The sequence below is a fragment of the Labrus bergylta genome, chromosome 20, assembly GCF_963930695.1.
Source record: "Labrus bergylta chromosome 20, fLabBer1.1, whole genome shotgun sequence".
Lineage (NCBI taxonomy): Eukaryota > Metazoa > Chordata > Actinopteri > Labriformes > Labridae > Labrus > Labrus bergylta.
This window is the reverse complement of record NC_089214.1, coordinates 5,718,625-5,736,775: the sequence shown is the minus strand read 5'-3', so window position 1 is coordinate 5,736,775 and position 18,151 is coordinate 5,718,625. Positions and strand designations below refer to the sequence as shown.

The window sequence follows — 18,151 nt, the reverse complement described above, 5'->3', positions numbered from 1 at the left end:
TGGAAGCAAAAAAAACAACATTAAGATTTTGAATTTTAGGATTAAATGATAAGAATCAAAATCAAAGAATAAAACATTTGACTCCCATCATAAATTATGAGATACAATTGTATTTTTATTTGTTGTCGTATTGCAGATAGTGCTATTTAAGAAATATCGAGAATTTTGTATTAGTTTTAAATACAGTCTGTCAGTTTAAAATCCAATATTAGGTCATTAAGCCAGTAATAAAAGTTTCTGTATTTTTCTTCTATAATAGCGTCAATACAGGCGTGTAAGTTCTGACAACTGTGATAAAGTGTGTTGTTACTTACCAAGCTGTTAACCTTGGGGTTGAAAAATTAAGCCAATGCCGAAGTAACAGAAAGCGCAGTTCTCTGAGTGTCCACTTGAGGCTGACCCAAGAACCCCCTTTAGGTCCCATGTTGAAATGCCCATTGGTACAGCGGAAATTAGACATGTTTATGGTCTGGTTCATACATGGAACACACTGTACAGGGGGGTGAAAAACTCATCTGTTTTTTTAGATTGTATTTTAAACAGTGACTGACAAGTAACGTATCTGTGTGCTTTGTGTTTGTTTCTTTTGCAGACATAAACATGGCGGGTGAGCCGAAGCCATACAGGCCTAAAGCGGGCTCCAAGCGGCCGCTGTCAGCTGTTTACAGGTAAGATCGGCCCCTCTTAACGCACTCCTTCACAAGCAAAGGTGCAGCGCCAGTCATAAATATTCACTATCTTTCACATCCTGCGGCTGACGTAAATGTGGAGTCATATTTGAATAACGGGATTCTTGTTGTGTATTTTTTTTCTTTTGAACTTTGAATTTCTAATTGAGTTTTTGATGCCTCCCCAACCTTGACTGGGGTTTTTCTGGCACGGGTTTGTAAAGCTCAAAGGAAAAGCTGTTGTGGAAGCTTCATTAAGCATGACCCTGATTTTCTGCCCCGTAAACACACACACACATCTCCTGGTCACAAACGGATCAAAGCACCGCTTGTTTGCTGAGGTCTAATGTGACAGAGTGACGAACATTTTTTTTCTCAGCTTTGGGCACTTTTTGTGAAACCTATTGGTTTCTTTAAACAAAGGTTATACTCCTCCCATGTATCCCTTTCAGGAGTGTGTTTTTTTGTTGCATTACATGTCCTATTTTACTAATTTATTAGTTGCGCATTGTGGTAAAATGAACCTGCATTTGCATTTTATAGCTGCAGCTGAAAAACAGCCAGGATGTAATATGGTAATTATGGAGCAGGCACAGGAGAAGCAAAAACCAACACTACCCTGCCCTAAATTGAAATAGTAATACATTCATCCTAATTAAAATGATTGTGGGAATAGCAACAGTTCAAAACAGCTTCTCTGTATTTTATGTCTCTACTCGGAATTCTAAACAAGCTGCCATCCTGAGCATGTACTTCACATTGATTTTCCTCTCCAGAGTCTAAGAAAATACTTTTTTCTTTTGATCTCCAGCTGTAAACTTTTTTCTTCTTTGTTGATTTGTCATCTCGCATGCCATCTTGGCTTTAGCCTGCTGCTTAACCTGCACTGAGCTATAGGCATAAACCAGAGCGTGTCCATTCAGGTTAAAAAAAAAAAAACTGTTTGAGTTTGATCTGTTTACTCTTGACTGATCCAATATGGCTGCTCTTAATATAACTCGTCTTTGTCTTTTTACTCCCTTGTCTGTCTGTCTGTCTCTCATAGTGGTTATGAATTTGATTACGAGTACTACAGGGATGATTTTTACAGCAGGTATGTATCATTTCATTTATGTTTGAAATTTGGGATTCAGCAAGGAAGTACTTCACTTTTAGCATAGTTCCTTCACATGTAAAGGGCTTTACCTCTGTTCCAACAGTCCTTTGTTTCTAAGGTCCTTTAATAGCTTGAAATAAATTGTAGGAGAGGAGGCAATGGCTCTTCAAATTCATATAGAAAAAGCACAACTGGAGATGGAAGTGTGATATGGAGTTAGAATAGATAAATTACAAATTACATGTCTTCAGTCTATAACAATGTATTTCCTGGTAACTTATACTGTAGGCGTCAAGGAGTATAACATTCGTAGGCTAGAACTGTGGGTGGATAATTTTAACATATTGACTCATGGGAAAAACCCAACTGAGAACATTAATCCCTTTGAAATGTGTGACACTAAGACAACATTGAGCTGGGATCAAAGATAAGCCCCCCTGTCCGGGTATGTAAGCTGCATGCATACTGTATGCAGATGATACAGTGATGGATTTACCAAATAATTGACCAAAAAGTATCATATTTTTTACTCAAAAGGTTCCTTTTTTGACAGAGGTGGAGGTTAAACGGTTTTCAAATCTTTGAGCTATTGTCAAACTAGCTAGCCAAGCTAAAATTAGCTTGCTAATCAGAAACAGGTTTCTTGCCAAGTATGATACAAAGATTTTTCTTTGTTTTTGGTGCAGGTCACAAAGAACATAAAAGTAGAGCACTGTAAACACTATCTTTTGCAATCCTTTAAATATCTCCAGCTGACTTGTAACATTACAGAAATCCTGTTTTTTAACTTAAGTGGAAGTAAACAAGGCTATGATTGACACTGCGTGTGTGCTAGCTGTAAACAGCAGCACGTAGGACTTCCCTCCTGATTCATTGCTTCCTGTTCCTCATTAAATATTTCTCCTTGTCAGATGTAATCCAGTAACCTCCCTACAGACGCACATTTAAATAGTCAACATATCAACACAGCTGAGCGGATCAAGCACGCAAAGCACAATGAGGGGACACTTGTTTGCTCCGTCATATTTCCGCCTGTGATCACTGAGCATATCTGTGGAGACATTTTCTAAATGTCAAACTTGTTGATAGGCCTGACACACGTCCTCTGTCACTGTGAGCGGTCAGAGCTGACACCTTCATTTGACATTTAGCACCCTCTTCTTTCATCTTCACTTGGAAAAGATATGTGAGGAGGGGGATGGGAAATAGCTGGGAAAGTTTTGCAGAAGAGGGATATCGGTAGATTTGAAATGTAATGTCTTTTATTTCATGTGTACTGTGTGAGAGAGAACCAAAAATCTGTCTTGGGATAACAATCCTAGGATATCCAGATAATGGGTTTTAGAAAGAGGAAAACCTTTTAGCTTTAGGAGATGGACTGAATTCTGCACAGCTTCAAATGAAAGAAAAGGTGAACAAAATGAAGTCTTAATATTACCGTTTCTTTCTTTTGTGGAGGCTTTTTGACTACCACGGCAGAGTGGCCCCCCCTCCCAGAGCCGTGATCCCCCTCAAACGTTCCAGGGTGCTCGCTCCCTCCACCCGCCGTGGGAAGACCTCCTTCCCCATCAAATCCTCCTCTTCCTCCTCTTCGTCCTCCAGACCTCCCACATCATCCTCCTCTGGACTAAAACGTACGTACAATGAGGTTCTTTTTTTTTATGACTTGTCTTGTGTGGAGTTGTCGGTTTTTACTTTATTTAATTAATATTTCTCAAAAGAACACCGCTTAATTACGCTAATGGCTTTCCGTCCTTATTGAAGGAGAGAGCTTAATGCAAATCTCCAAACGGCAGCTCTGAGAGGAGAAAACGGTGGTATGATTCACCATAAAACACGTTTTAATTCACTCCAGCAGCTCAGAACGAGCCACACCGCAATGTAGAGCAAATTCACAAACACAAATATAATCCGTGCTTTACCGAGCGGCTCCAATCATGCAAACAGCGCTATTCCTGTCATCCACGATCCATCTGGATCTCATTGGGTTTGTCTGATTAACTGGTGATGCATTATAACGTCACTAAATGTAATTAAAGCAAGATTGGGGGCCATCTCTGCGGAGCTGTGGTCAGCTCTGTTAGTCTCTATCCGTCACCGTGTGTGTAATTGGCTACAATGTTTGTTTCATTGTTGCCTGTCTGGGCCGGTGTTATCAGCCCGAGCAGCTTGGTGTGGTCTGTCAGGAGGACCCAGTCACAGTTGGTATTACAGGAAAGGGGAGAAAAACCCATCTCCCATCCTCTTTTATTTTGGACGAACTCAATGAATTCTCTCCTCTGTCTGTGCTGTGTTTGGGAGACTAATTTGGCCCTGCCAGTTGTGTGAAAAATCAATGTTTGAGTTGGCTCTGGCCCAGATAGATTGGAGGGCAAAATAAGGTTAGCCTGTCCAAACAAGACGGCGGGTCAGTGTGTGCAATTTGGACCGCTTTGGCTGTTGAAGTAATCACTCGCCATAGAGCAGCAGTGAGATGTATGGATTAAAAGGATGGATAGATTTGTTTTTTTCCCAACATGAAGCCCCCGTCCGACACACAATCTCAGCTGTCAGTTTGTGAAGACGAGATTTGGTTTCAAGCTTATTAAGTCTGTTTAAGAGAGATTATGAATGATGAATCCATCTGCGAGTTGTGTTCTAGTTTGCGAAGCCTCGGGCTGCATTTGGAGACAACCATAGTAAATTATGCATGTGACTCCTTCTCTAATATCAAATGCAGGAAAAGTGAAATCATTAACTAGGGATACCACTTTTATTTGGACCAAGTACAAGAACCTACATTTGATTCTTCACTGAAACCGAGTGCTGATATGAGTACATAATGATGTAATGATGTTCTTAAAATGAAAAGTATCTTCGAGGTTCAATTCCATTTCAATTCTTGGGGTCATGACTCGATTCAGAATTGATTTTTGATTCTGGATTCATTGATCCGAGAGATTCAAAGTCTATTTATGAATTATTAGATACTCCAGTCATCTGTGAGACTGGCTGAATTTCTTGCTGCTCTATTCTGCATTCTACTGAGTTAAAGAGCTAGCCTTAGCACTTAGCAGGGAAGGACTGATGTCGCCCAATTTTTTTTCATAAAAATCAAAAGGAAGGTATGATTTTGAATCTTAGAAGGGAAGAATCTCAATTTTTACATAAATCGTTTTTTTTTTTTCCTCCCACCTCTAACTTCATCTATTGCCGTTTCTAAACAAACGTGACTGCAGGAGCCATCGTGTGTATTTTTGCCTCTGTTGATTATTTGTTTTGTTTTGCTCCTTTAAACAGGTTTGATATAATTTCCGGTAATTTGCAGTGGGCGTGGTTTGACCTTAGAGGGAGAGGGTTTGCATATTTTCTGTTGAACGCAATTGTTATCATCATGAATTATCATCGTCTTTTGGACTTTTCGTTTACACTTATTTTTCACTCTTTTCCTACAACAATTAAGAGTCTAATTTGTGTCTGATCCACCATCCCCAAACCTGTTTCTCCGGTTTAATCTTCATAGACCTGTGAGTCAAGAAAAGTTCATCATGAGGTCCTAAAATCAGATCCATTACTCGTTCCCTAAATCTTCCTCGATGCTTATTAAGAATAACAATGCTGCTTTCCCCTTCTTTTCCTTGAACCCGAGCTATTTGAAGATGCAGCGCTGATGAAACGATGGTGGATTAGGATGTGTATGTTTTCTCCCCGCAGCTTAGGGGACTGATAGCACAAAAGGAAAAAAGTGCCTGGAGGCGGCGATAAATTAAAAACTGTTCCACACTTTCTTATCATCAAAGGACGAGTTGTAAGCTGCCCAGAGCGAGCGCAGATAATGCTGGAATAAGGAAGTGTGTGTGTGTGTATTCAGGGCTGATGGTTTGTACACACAGTGCAGGCAGGTGATACTGAGATGGAGTGTGTCTTACCGTCCAGATATCATTGTATATGCTCTGTTTCTGCTCTTTCCCCACCCAGGAAGGTCAATTTTCTGCTTCTGTGGAGCTTTACAGTCGAAGGCTGCTTCACAAAACAACATGCGACTCAATCTTTTGACTCCTGCTCCGACTTACTGCCATCAGTGCAACATTATAGAGCCGTGTTCTTATCATGCACACGTGATTCATCCTGCTGCGTTTTACAGCCTCACAGTATGCACCTGACTCTACTTGGCCTTCATTTTTTTCAAACTGAGTAATGTTTCTATCCCACACGTGCCTCCGTGTGTCTCCATTTCTCCGGCTGCATGCTGAACAGAAACTCGTGGGTTTGTTTGTACGTCCTCTTTCCAGCAACTGACAGAATCTGAGAGGTGTCAAAGAGAATTTTCTGTTTCCCTCTCAACTTCTGGTGTCTTGTTGGTTTCTTTTTTTTTTTTCTTCCCCTCCTCCGCTCAAAAGATGACACATTTCAGCCGCCCAGGGTTAAAGAACGAGATTATCTCATTACTTTATGGACTCAGTTCTTTTAATCTGCTCCGTTCAAGCCGCTAAGAAGCACACCCGCGTTTCAGCAGCCGTCGAGAACGGGACAGATTGAATTAATGGTGACGCCCTTCAGAGGGATGTGTTTTTCTGTTTATTTACAGCAGATCTCATTAGCATATCAAGGTTTTCCACTCAAACTTTGACATGATACGGTTACGCCACATTTACCCAAATCTCAGATACGTATTGTGAAGAACACAGCGAGGGTGAGATCCGAAGCAGAGCAGGAGGACGGGGGGAGCAATTATTCATGAGGCAGTAAACAGAAGCAGCGGGAGGGCATAATGCGCCCACTGTTTCTCAGCTACTGAGGCAACGATCAGGCTGAGTCGCATTTATGAATCATAAAAAAAGATACAACTGAAACTCTCTGATTTGAGTTTTTACAGATTAGAGTTCTAATCAAACGTGTTGAGCATCACAGCGACTTTGTCCTCTGTCTTTAGCTACACATGACTAATGAACAGAAACCTCTGTATATACATACTGAGGATTAATATTCATGCTTCAAAAATAACCTTTAGCAAGGTTTTAGAATGTTTTAATAAAGAGAGAAGTATTGTTTTCTCTGCAGTTCGGCTGTTCTGACATTTAAATCTCACTTTGTTTCTCTGCACTTCATCTCACTTTGTTTCTCTGCACTTCATCTCACTTTGTTTCTCTGCACTTCATGTGTAACTGTTTTCCACGTTGAGACCATTATCTTTACCGCTTTTCCCGTTCGGGGTTGCGGACGTCATTGGGCGTGAGGCGGCGTCAACCTGGACTGTTATTTTGAGACTATTTTCAGTCAAATATTCCATAAAACGAAACATCACAGGGCGCCGGTAGCCTAGTGGTTAGTGCACAAGCCCCATGTACAGAGGCTATAGTCCTCCTAAGCGGGCGGCCTGGGTTTGAATCCGACCTTTCCGCTCCTTTTCCTGCATGTCATTCCCCACTATCTCTCTCTTTGAATTCCAACTCTATCCACTGTCCTGCATTTCAAATAAAAAGCCCTCAATAAAAAGCTTTCACATCAAAGCCCGCCCTGATAAACAATCCTCGGTGAGAGTTACAAAGTGTGAGGGTTAAAGTCTTGGAATTAAAATAAGCCAGTAAAGTTTTTTACATGACAACAAACTGCATCATTTACTTTGTATGCCTGTGTTTTGCATCCAATTAGAGATTTGCAAACTCAACCCTTGACAACAACAACAACAGCAACCACCAAGTAGAGATGTTAGAACAAGATGAGAGCAATAGTATTACCACAATCAAGATTTTATGGCATGAACATTTTAAGTATAATCTCTTCCAGATACATGCCGTCTGCCTCGAATTGATGATGCAGTCAGCTGACTTCAAACTCTCCCCTAAAGCTTAAACAATGTTGATGTTTTATTTAACTAGCACCTGCTGAAGTATAGCATAGCGTTTGTGTGTTCAGATATTGGTATTATTGAGTAAAACTTGAGCAGCTCTGCACAGCATGGTGGACGTAAGCCAAGCAGTCATCTTTCTACTTGGAAGCAGCAGGTCTTCAGTTTTAGCTCAGTAACTTTGCAGTTGGCCAGACTGAGATGTTCTTCCCTGAGGAAAGTGTGACTCAAAGGGACGATGTGCCACCCAAAACTAAGAGTATTAGCAGATGACAGCGTGCAGCCTGAGATCAACTGTATGAAGCATCGTCATTACATGAAGTTAGTAAGAGAAACTAACTTTAAGTAGCTATAAATGCGTGTTTCTGTGTTTGTGTTCCTCAGCGGTGAAGACGGACCAGCTCCAGACGATCAAACGGGAGCTGACTCAGATCAAGATGAAGATCGACTCTTTGCTGGGACGCCTGGAGAAGATCGAGAAGCAGCAGAGAGCCGATTGTGGTGAGAAGCAGAAGAAGGGGATAGCAGAGGAGAAGTGAAAAAGGAAAAGGAAAAAAGCAGTGAGGGAAGGAAATGAAGAGCAAACGGTGTCCATAAGTCACAGTGACAGACAGGCAGATAAGAGCAGCAGAGCCCTCCGTCATAACAGCAGACAGCTGTCAACGCCATGCTGACTCACTTCATATGAGAGGTGGTTATAGATGCCCTCCACTTCAGTCTCAGTGGGAAGGTCATTTAGACTTCATACCATATTGTGAATGTTTGCAATCGTTTGTTTGAACCTGAGCGATTTCTTTCTTTTACCCCCCTGACAGCTGAGCTCTGAATAAATCACGCCTCGTCTCGGTCGTCCTCCAGACAAACTGTTCAGGGATTTTATTCGAAGTGAGAATGAAACTGAACCACTAATCTTTATTGCATGATCTGTCGGGGTTTTTAAACTTAATCTTTCTTTGTAATCAGTTCGAAAAACAATGACTAAGCAGTGCAGCGACGCCAGGATGAGTGAAATTAAAAAATCCAATCCAGGCGGCTGAGTCTTTTTTTAAGTGGATAGAAGTTTTATGATGACGTCAGAGAGTATACGAGGAAAACAGTCCAGAACACATCCAACAAAGGTGGGAAGATTTTCACTGTTTCAGGGGGAGGAATTGTAGAATTGTGGAATTGAAGGGAACCTCTGCAGTACTCGAGATGTAACCTGTGACCTCTCTGAAGCAACTTTTATACTCTTGGTCTGTACCAGGACTTGAACTGGCATCCCTCTAGTTCCCAACCCAAGTCCCTACAGACTGAGCTACTGCTGCCCAACATTAGCTTCTTGGGGAAAAATAAATAAACAGTCTGACCCTCAAAATAATGCTAATGATGAAAAGTGAACATCATCTTTGCTTTCCATCCAAGGACGACCGAATAGTTTGTTGAAGTGCGCTTTTACCCGCCCTGATTCTAGCATTTAATAAGCCTTTGTTTGCATAGTGAGCTAACATCTAGCCTACAGAGCAGCAGCAGCAGTCCTCCCTCTACACTCGATTCATGATACCATGAGGCTGAGGCTCATTTTAAAGCTATACATGTATGCTGTGGGTTGCTGTTAAGTTATTATTTTGCTCAGTTATTTGTCAAATCGGAGTCAAATACAAGAACTTGGCAGCTGTTGTCAAAAGCTACCAAGGTTAAAATAGGCCTGTTTCTGCTAAGTTAGCGTGTGGCTAGCGGGGTAGCACAGTAGAGGGCAGCTGAGTAAACTTTCTCTTTGCCCTCTTTTGTCACTCAGAGGCTCAGAGAAAGTACGAGGACAACTGCGACTCGCTGCATGAGGAGTCTGTGTCAGAGACGGCAGAAAACTCTGGGGAGGAGGCCGGCGACGGGGCGCTGGACGTGGAGGCCGGAGAGATGACCGATGGAGGCGAGGACGACTACGACGAAGAGGGCAGCCACCATCTGGTAAGAGAAAACGAGTTGACAGCGCTGACAGGGAGGCAGGGAGCAAGGCACTCTGGGAGATCTCAAGTGGGCAGACAGTCTTCGCCCTCTGAAAGTAAATTTTTTTCCGGAATTATTCATGGCCACAGATCTGAGAGAGCCCAGCTTCTCATGAGTGAATGGTGAGGGCGCCTGGACTGACAGTCTCTCCCAGTCCACCCCAGCTCAGTAGTGGCTCCACACAGGCCCACACACGGACACACACTCTCACCCATACAGGCTATAAATAAAGCAGAGAGCGTTTAAGTTTAAGTTTATCTGACTGTGAAGTTTAAATGCTGAATATCTTGTAGAGGTTTTCTTTCACAAGGTCACTGAAGAAGTAGCACCGGTTCAGAAAAAGCCAACAGGGGACTACTTTTAAAACAATGTTGAAAAAAGTAAAAGAAAAAAAAAAAGGTATTGCAAATTTGAATTAGTGAAGATTTGATTTGGAGAGCCAGGTAGCCTAGCGGTTGGTGCACGCCCCATGTTCTGTACAGAGGCATAAGAAGAAAAATGAGGACCAGCTAATGTTGCTAATGTTGCTGTTATTTCTTGAAGGTGATAGAAACTACAGCCCGATCGATTAATCGTGCAGCCGATATTTTCGGCCGATATTAGCATATCATGTTACTTTCCGTATCGGCTAACTTTATTTCAGATATGCGCAAATATTACCAGATTTATTCACCAGTCCAGTAGCATTTCTTTTGAGTTTCATTGTAGCAGTTCTCCTTCTCCAGCAAAGTGTGCTGTATGAATTACATACAACGATTATCACTCATACATATTTGCAGTTACTTTCCAGTTGAGCGAACATCTGGTCCTCATTAAATATCTTTTCTACAAGTGTTTGATAACATTTGAAGGATCAATAAATGTGTATATTTATATCTATCTCTAAAGATCAAAGATTGCTCTAAGAAAGATATCGGCCAATATATCTGATTTTTTTTCTCCCTAATATCGGTAACGGCCTCAAATATCTCATATCTGTCGGGCCTTCATTAAGACAGCAAGCACATTTTCTCACAGTTAAATACTCTAACGTTTCATTTTGCCATCTTAAATCATAAGTAATGTTTTTTTTCTGAGCTTCAAACAATACAGGTTCACTCCGAATACACTGGGTTAATGGATGGAAACATTTTTTTTTGTAATGCCAAAGCTGCACTTAACGCAAATCATTAAAATGCCAAAAAAAATACCATCACAATTTCTGTGTTCACACTGATGTCATCACGAAGCTTCGCGTGTTTCTTCAACAGCACAAAACCTGAAAATACTCAGAACTTATCTACCTTCCCTGAGCTCATTTACATGAAGAAGATTGAGACTTCATTTATTAATATGAAACTCAGCTGGAAATTGTTGTGTTCAGGAATAAGTTGAAAACTAATTATTGACTGAAGAAGGCCAGCCATGTTTTAAATTTAAAAGAAGAGGTATCTGCTTTATATTGCATTTTGAATGCTATTGTCGGATTTAAACTTGATGATATAATTACTCTCCTCTTTCAAAGACATGGCCCTTTTACGGTTTTGAATTTACATTTCAGCTTTAAGTTAACCCTGAAGGTGGGGGCTTTAAAGCATCCCGAGTGCTCCATATTATACATAATTTGTATAAAATGTATATAATTATATTCTCTGATTCTGAATTTCATGCTGCACAGTAATTTATGTTAAGGTATTGACGTCCTCTGTCTCACCTGGGTTCAGCTGTGTAGTGAGGCCATGCTTTTGACTATGCTGTCTTTATTATGCTTTATTTATTAGCATAATAACCGGGTGAGCGTGGGCAAACTATCCTTGATAAAAGCTCGGTGCCCTAACTGATGGAAGACCTTATTTTTCAGAGACATGGTGGGAGAGATTTATTTCTCTCATGAAGGTCACAATGATCACAGGTGGCGATAATGTAGCACAAAGACAGTTCTGCAGGTTGGCATTGCTGCTCTTGTTCAGCGTACATCAGCTGTGACCTTTAGAGAAGATTGAATACGACCTGTATGCTCAGTTTAAAAAAAGGTTTTATAATATCTGGCATTAAACTTTCGCTCTTTTCTTTTTACAGATAGAGAACCACGTATCAGATATTGACAACTGAGAAAAGGTGAGAGATTTGAAATTTCTGTTTATTACAAGAGTCCGTAATGCCAAATTTAACAGTTTTCTACAAGACTGCTAAATCTCCTGGAGGCCAGTGCTCGTTATAAAGCCGTACATCCGGTCTTCATTAAAAAGCCAGAGCTACTGAAGTGTGTCTTTAGCGTCTCTAAACATCCGTTAATCATCTCCTTAGTTATAAGCTCTATGACATTTGAAAGAGCAGCTCCACTGAAGGGACGCTAATGCAGAATTTAACACAGGGAGCAATAATGGCACTCAAATGGGCCAGAACTGTCCATAAACAACCTCCGTTTAATTGAATTGTGTGGAAAGGCGGTCTGAATGGCCAGGCCCAAGGTAAAGAGTTTTGTGCCTCCGGCCTCTCAGGGTGTTGTGGGTAATGATGCAGTCCACATCATCAGTTGGCTCGGTGCTGGCTGGCTTCTCATAGCGGGGATGCTTAGAAGTGTTTAGGATTCACACACAGTTGGTATAACAACGAGTAAAGCTCTGTTACAGTCTCATTTTTAGCTTCTGGGCGAGAGGAAGGAATCCAAAAAGGATCTAAGACTTTAAGGCAGTGTTATATTTGGCATCTGGTTTTAATTTAGTCTTAAAACTAATATTAATTAGTTTTGATAATAATTACCAATGGTGAATAAAGGTTTAGCATTGAAGTTAGAGTTAGTATTTAATGCTATTTGTTAGCCTTAACTCCTTTAGTGAAATAGTTAACATCATTTTATTCAGAATTTCTTTGATTTGCTTCCTTGGTCATTTTTTCACATTGGTTAAAGATCATATACAAATATTCTTGTCCTCGTTTTTGTCTGCAAAATGAACACTGCTGTAAAGTATTTTTCTTTTTAAGATACAAGCAAAAAAAAGTTCAGCACCAGCACAAAACCTTCCCCCCCCCCCCCAAACCCGTCCAGTCCTCTGTAGCCTCAGAGACCACATGTTTCACTCCAGTTTTCCATTTCCTTTCCACATGTATGCCTGTTTTGAAATTCTATCAGGAGCCAACTCACAAAAGCTCCTCACAGCGCATACATTTAAAAACCAGAAAATCCCACTCGAGGTTGCACAGAATGTATGAATGTTTTGCTCGCGGCCCTACCGAGGATAGAACGTCCAATAAGTCATGTCCAGAAGGATTATAGAGGCATCTCAGGCTACCAGCAACATATTTCAGCACTTCCCGAGATATTTCGGAGTCCATTCAAACTGGACAAGCTTTCAAACCCGGCCTAATCCTCATCAGATTTACAGCATTATAAACAGCCTCCATGTTTGATGTGTTTCATCAGTTTTTCTCCTTTTGTCACTGCAGGACGAGGCGGCAGACTCCCACGGTCGGTGGTATTAGAATTCATCTACACCTTCAAGAGGCAGAAAAAAAAAAGCATCTCTGAGGGAAATCGAGACATCCATTTTGGACTGTAAGTTGTGTTCAAGAGACGCTCAATCACATTTAGACGCCCAAGTGTGATGTGCTTTCTAAAGAAAATGTATTCGAGACCCATTTTAATGCAGTTTTGCCTCATGGATATTTTGTGCGATCTTTATTTCATTTCAAGAGACTGACGGAATCATTCACTAATCCTGTTCCTGAAAATAAAACCGATTGGAAGAAAATAGAGCCTTTTTATTCTGATTTATGAGTTGAATTCGGAGGGGAAAGGAATATGACGTTGATCAATCGTTGCTGCTTTTATGAAATGTGTTTAGCGCTGTAATTTCACAAACCGTGATTTTAAAACCTTTTTCTTTTTTGCTAAAAAAAAAAAAGAATAACTGACAGAACAATCTGTGCCCGCTGTGTGATATTCAGAAAAATGAATGAAACATAGGTGCCGTCTACTTTGGATTTGACTCGTACATAAGCCCAATAGCTGTGAGCATAACTTTATCCAGCTTTATCCATTTATCACACGAGTACCCTGAGGGGCTGTTCCATCATGTAATCCTCCTCCTGCCAAGTTTGAGAAGCAGAAAAGGGCTCCCCGTAGTAAGAGAGCCAAAACCAGCAAAGGCCCCCTGCCAGGGAGCAGCGCCCTAATGTCTCGATGCACCGCTCCCCCGCTCAGCCTGCGCATCCCAACATGCGCTGCTGCTGTTCAGGAGCCAACGCCCTTTCTCCTCCTTGACTCCTTGATCTCCTTCGGCGTCCGGAATTGAATCTGCCTTATGTAGCCGAGGGCGCCAGGCAACATTAAGGAAACTGTTGAAAATGTATTTCATTTTATAGTGTTTTGAAAAACGGTATTTGATTCCATTTTTTATTATTTTTGAGATTATCTAGTACGGCACTTTGGATCTTGCTGCCTTAGAATAACAAATAATATGCGATAGATTGAAAAGAAAATTATCCCTATCCTATAAATAAAAGTGGAAATGGAAAGAAAACTCTTGTCACACAAAGCCAAACTGGCTGTCAATGGTGTTTTTTTTTTTTTTCACTCGTCTAGTTTCCCATTTGTCGCTCATATTGCTTCCATGTAGAGCTGCCAACACACCAACATTTCAGATGCAGCCTGAGCTTCGGCTGAACAATTATAATTAACCTCATTATAAATACATCGACTCACAGTGAATTATGTTACAAGTGACTGGATGTCAGTGCGTTCTGCTGTACATTACTCACATCACATTTGCCCTTTTTTCTATTATATAACAGACTCAAGCAGTTAAAACCGGCATGTTTGCCATTTTCAACCACTCAGTTTCTAATTTAAAGCCGTACTCGGAAGGATATTTTCAGCTTCAGCTAATGATCCAGGTGTTGGTAAAATGAATTAGGCTGATGATATCAATAATGAGTCTGAGCTAGCTGGGACCAGGGCGTCTTCATAGATTTTGGGCCCCATGAAAAATAAAAAATAATATTTGGAAGAAAAATGGCGAATGTCCTGATAGTTTTTGGGCCCCTTTCAGTCATCATGGGACGTTAGAACTGTCCCAATTTTTCTCATCTGTTTCTCATTCCTGGCTGGGACCTCTGGTACATCAGAGCTGCAGTTCCTAACACCTTAAAAAGGTGCAGTCTGACTTGATTCAATCTCTCAAAATTCACTCAACTTGTGGTTGAAAGCACACAAGACAGACAGAAAATAGCACTAATGAGGTTAAGAACCTCGGAAAGCTAGTTAGCTCAGCGTCCCTATCACCCAAATTTTTGGCAACGGAATTTGTCTGGAACCTCTCGGTTCATTTTCTATTCCAAGGGGACGCCATCAGTTGGCGTAGACTTAAGTACTTCTGGATACAGCAGCCAATCAAAGCAAAGGTAGCTAGTTCCAACAGCCGACTCATTTAGATGTTCAACACAATACATCATTGTTTAGTACTTAATCAAGACTTCCTCTTTATACAAAAACTTCTGAGCGTCCTGTTTTGTTATGACTCGAGAGATACATCAGAACCTTCCAAATCAGCGGCAGCTATCTTCCTTTTTTTTTTGCTTTTAAGGCTACATAGGTTTTGTTTAGAACCGCCCACAGACCTGATTTAGGTTGGATGGAATTGAATTCGAACAAACCAGATGCATCAGCCAAAGCAAATAAAACAGTCTGCTGATCCATGTGTTCCCAAGGCTGAGAAGCTTGTGGATATGCTAAACCTTTTCTTTTAACATCTTATCAAACACTCACTGATGTTATCATTGCCCATTCAGTGACTGCAGGCAAGTTAATTCTCTTGTATAACTCCACTGTGCTGTAATGTAAACAGTCAACGCAGTCAGTGTAACTGTCTTTCTTTAACGAGCTTAAGATTGGAGAGACTCCCAGTTTGAAGTTTGAACTCTTCTTCCTTTGCTCGACTTCACCCTTTGAAGGATTCCGTTCACTTTGACCGCTCACTTACTCGTCCTGTGGATGTTTTTTGACAGCACACGGGCGTCTTTACATCGGACTTCCTTAATTCTTACGCTAAGCAAACATCGGTAGAAACTCAAAATGTACGGAACTTGACTCATTGGATTCAGTATTTTTGGTAGTTTAACAAGTTATTTGGTTTGTTTTGATGCAGATAGTTGGGGATTCATTTCCACTGGTTTTTTTTTTAATCATTCCAGCCCCAGAGAACAGAAGCCAATCAGGTGCAAACGTGGTAGAATACATTTCATTTGTGGCACTTGAAGTGTTAAATTGTGTTTTGAAAATCCAACAGCAGCGTCTCTTGTCAGAAGCAACACCTTCATTACTCTGGGGGATCGTGTGTTACCATTTCATTTATCCTAAATGAGGTTTTTTTTTTAACCTTATTTAAAGTGTTTGGGTTTTATTGATTTGTTTTGGAACTCAATAGACATAATTGTATTCATCCCTATTACTTCTTATTCTCACTTTCCCCTCAGTGAATAAGTCAAAACCACCGGGGAGAAAAAATTAAATGTTTTTGTCGTTGATTTGATGAAACTGACCTTTTTCAACAGAATTTATTATTTTGCACAAATTCATGAACACAAAAGTCAACAGTGGCGGTGCTCCTGGGAAGCAAAACATAAAAGCAAATGTCCTGCAGCTCTTTGAAAATAAATGTCTGCTGTATGATGATAATGTGTAATATTTAGCACTATTTTTGTACCCAAAAGTACCGCTAAGAGAAATGGCTCTGCTACATGTCTCTGTTTTTCGTTTTTGTTGCTGGTGGCCGGTTTATTAATGAGCAGTATGGTGGTGATGTGTCAAACATTTTGCAAGAAAATAACTCATTGCTTTTAACTGTTGTTATCTGGGTCACCTTAAAACACTCGCTTTGACTTTGCCGTGTAAATAGTCCTTATCCTGTTTTATTTTAAATATCAAAAGACTTTTAAAATAAAAGGGTTTTATTGAGTTAAATAAATCTGAAACAATATACTGACAGTTTGTTGGGCGTGTTGCAGGTTTTAACAAGAGTCTTGGAGCTTGTAGAGATGTGTAACTGACAACTGTTGTATAGAAATGTACATTTTTTTGTAAAGATATTTTTATCAAAAGGCATGTTTACTGTAACTTTGTATTTTCAGTTCATGAAAAAAAAAACTGTTGTAAGGCTAAAAAAAGTCCTCGTCATTGTCGATAAGTTTGTGTCCTTATCAGTCAATAAAATGTTTGTGTCTGATTCGAAATGTTTCAATGATCAACACTTTATTTTACAGTTAAATATGAACTCAACAGGGGCGTTTCCAGAGGGGCGACCAGCGTTGGCATGGGCCCTCCTTGAAATATTATTGGCCACCCCAATTTCTTAACTACGATTGGTCATTTGCCTTCCCCAAGGCGGGAGTTAAGGTGAAATTCACCATTCATGCTGTGTAACAACAGGCAGCTCAAAGTTTTCAGGGTACAAATGGTACAAAAGGGTACAAAAGTACCTTTTTTTTTTTTTTTTAGTCCTTGAAGAATTAAGCGTAGAAGATGTATATATGCTATTATCTTGTGTTACTTGAAAGTTGATGTATAAATTCTCTTTTTTCATGTGTGTGCTCACAAATTTCAGGCCACCCTTGCACAAGTCGGTTCCCCAGTTCGGCCACCCCAGTCCAGAAAGTCTGGACACGCCCCCAGAACTCAAGGAGCAGAATTTTATTTATTTTTAAATGGGTGCTGTCATGAGTACAGACGTGATAATTACATGCAGATGGTTTGCAGATGTATGTAAATATTTGGTGCATCATTACGGCGTGCCACTTAAAAATCCATTTTCTTCACCATGCATCTTCATTCTTTTTGCAGACTGCTCATTTAATCATGATTTATATCGTTGATTATGCAGCGCACAGTTTCCATCAGAGTGACACTTTAACAAGTAGCGCCGCACCGTGTTTGAATACATGTCACATTAACGTCAGTCAGCAGAAGACCGGACACGCTGAGGCAGCTTGTCATCTTCTGCTTCACTAATGGAAGCCGTCCTGCTGGCTGTGAGATGATAACACTGTGTACTTAATACAATCTGACTGAAACAACATGTCCACCTTTGGCAGGTCGTTCTACTCCTGAATAATAACAACACAGGATAAGAAGTAAGAACCACAGCAGTGTGGACTTACTAACTTTGGGGATGTTCCTGCTGACTAATTTCCCAGTGGATAAAACTGAAATTGAAAGTGGTCTAAAGTTAAGACAACACACAGAAAACAGTCAACACTGAGCGCATTTTATTATAGTTCATGGGAAGCATATCTTGTCTTTTCAGACAGATTGGGATCACAGCATCTCTGGATATGTCAAATTGATTTTCCAAACGTTTGCATTGCTGGCTGCACCGGCCTTCTGTCCTCAAGTACTGCGAAACTGAGCTGCTCCTGAGAGATGCCGTCCATCCACTGTGCTCTTTTAAGCCTGGGCAGTAGAGCAAAGAGTGATGGCACATTAACAGGAGCTACAGCCTCGGCTAGAGACGGGTGGCTGTGTTGCAGCTCAGACGCAAAATTTGACGGCATTTTGGTCCCAAATTGTTAAAAATATCAACAATTAATTTAACCAACAAG

General features: G+C 40.6%; 1 protein-coding gene across 5 annotated transcripts in view; it reads left to right on the top strand.

Moving 5' to 3' along the window:
* LOC109983752 (RALY RNA binding protein like) overlaps window positions 1–16,786 on the top strand; it is a 104,027-nt gene extending 87,241 nt beyond the window's left edge. For all 5 annotated transcript variants that reach the window (XM_065948796.1, XM_020633596.2, XM_020633595.2 and 2 more), the window contains 7 exons: window positions 593–668; window positions 1,714–1,761; window positions 3,223–3,398; window positions 7,976–8,092; window positions 9,369–9,538; window positions 11,636–11,674; window positions 13,004–16,786. In XM_065948796.1, coding sequence (XP_065804868.1) covers window positions 593–668; window positions 1,714–1,761; window positions 3,223–3,398; window positions 7,976–8,092; window positions 9,369–9,538; window positions 11,636–11,668 — 620 coding nt within the window. In that variant the 3' untranslated portion in view covers window positions 11,669–11,674; window positions 13,004–16,786. The remainder of the gene's footprint in view (window positions 1–592; window positions 669–1,713; window positions 1,762–3,222; window positions 3,399–7,975; window positions 8,093–9,368; window positions 9,539–11,635; window positions 11,675–13,003) is intronic.
* The last annotated feature ends 1,365 nt before the right edge of the window (window positions 16,787–18,151 follow it).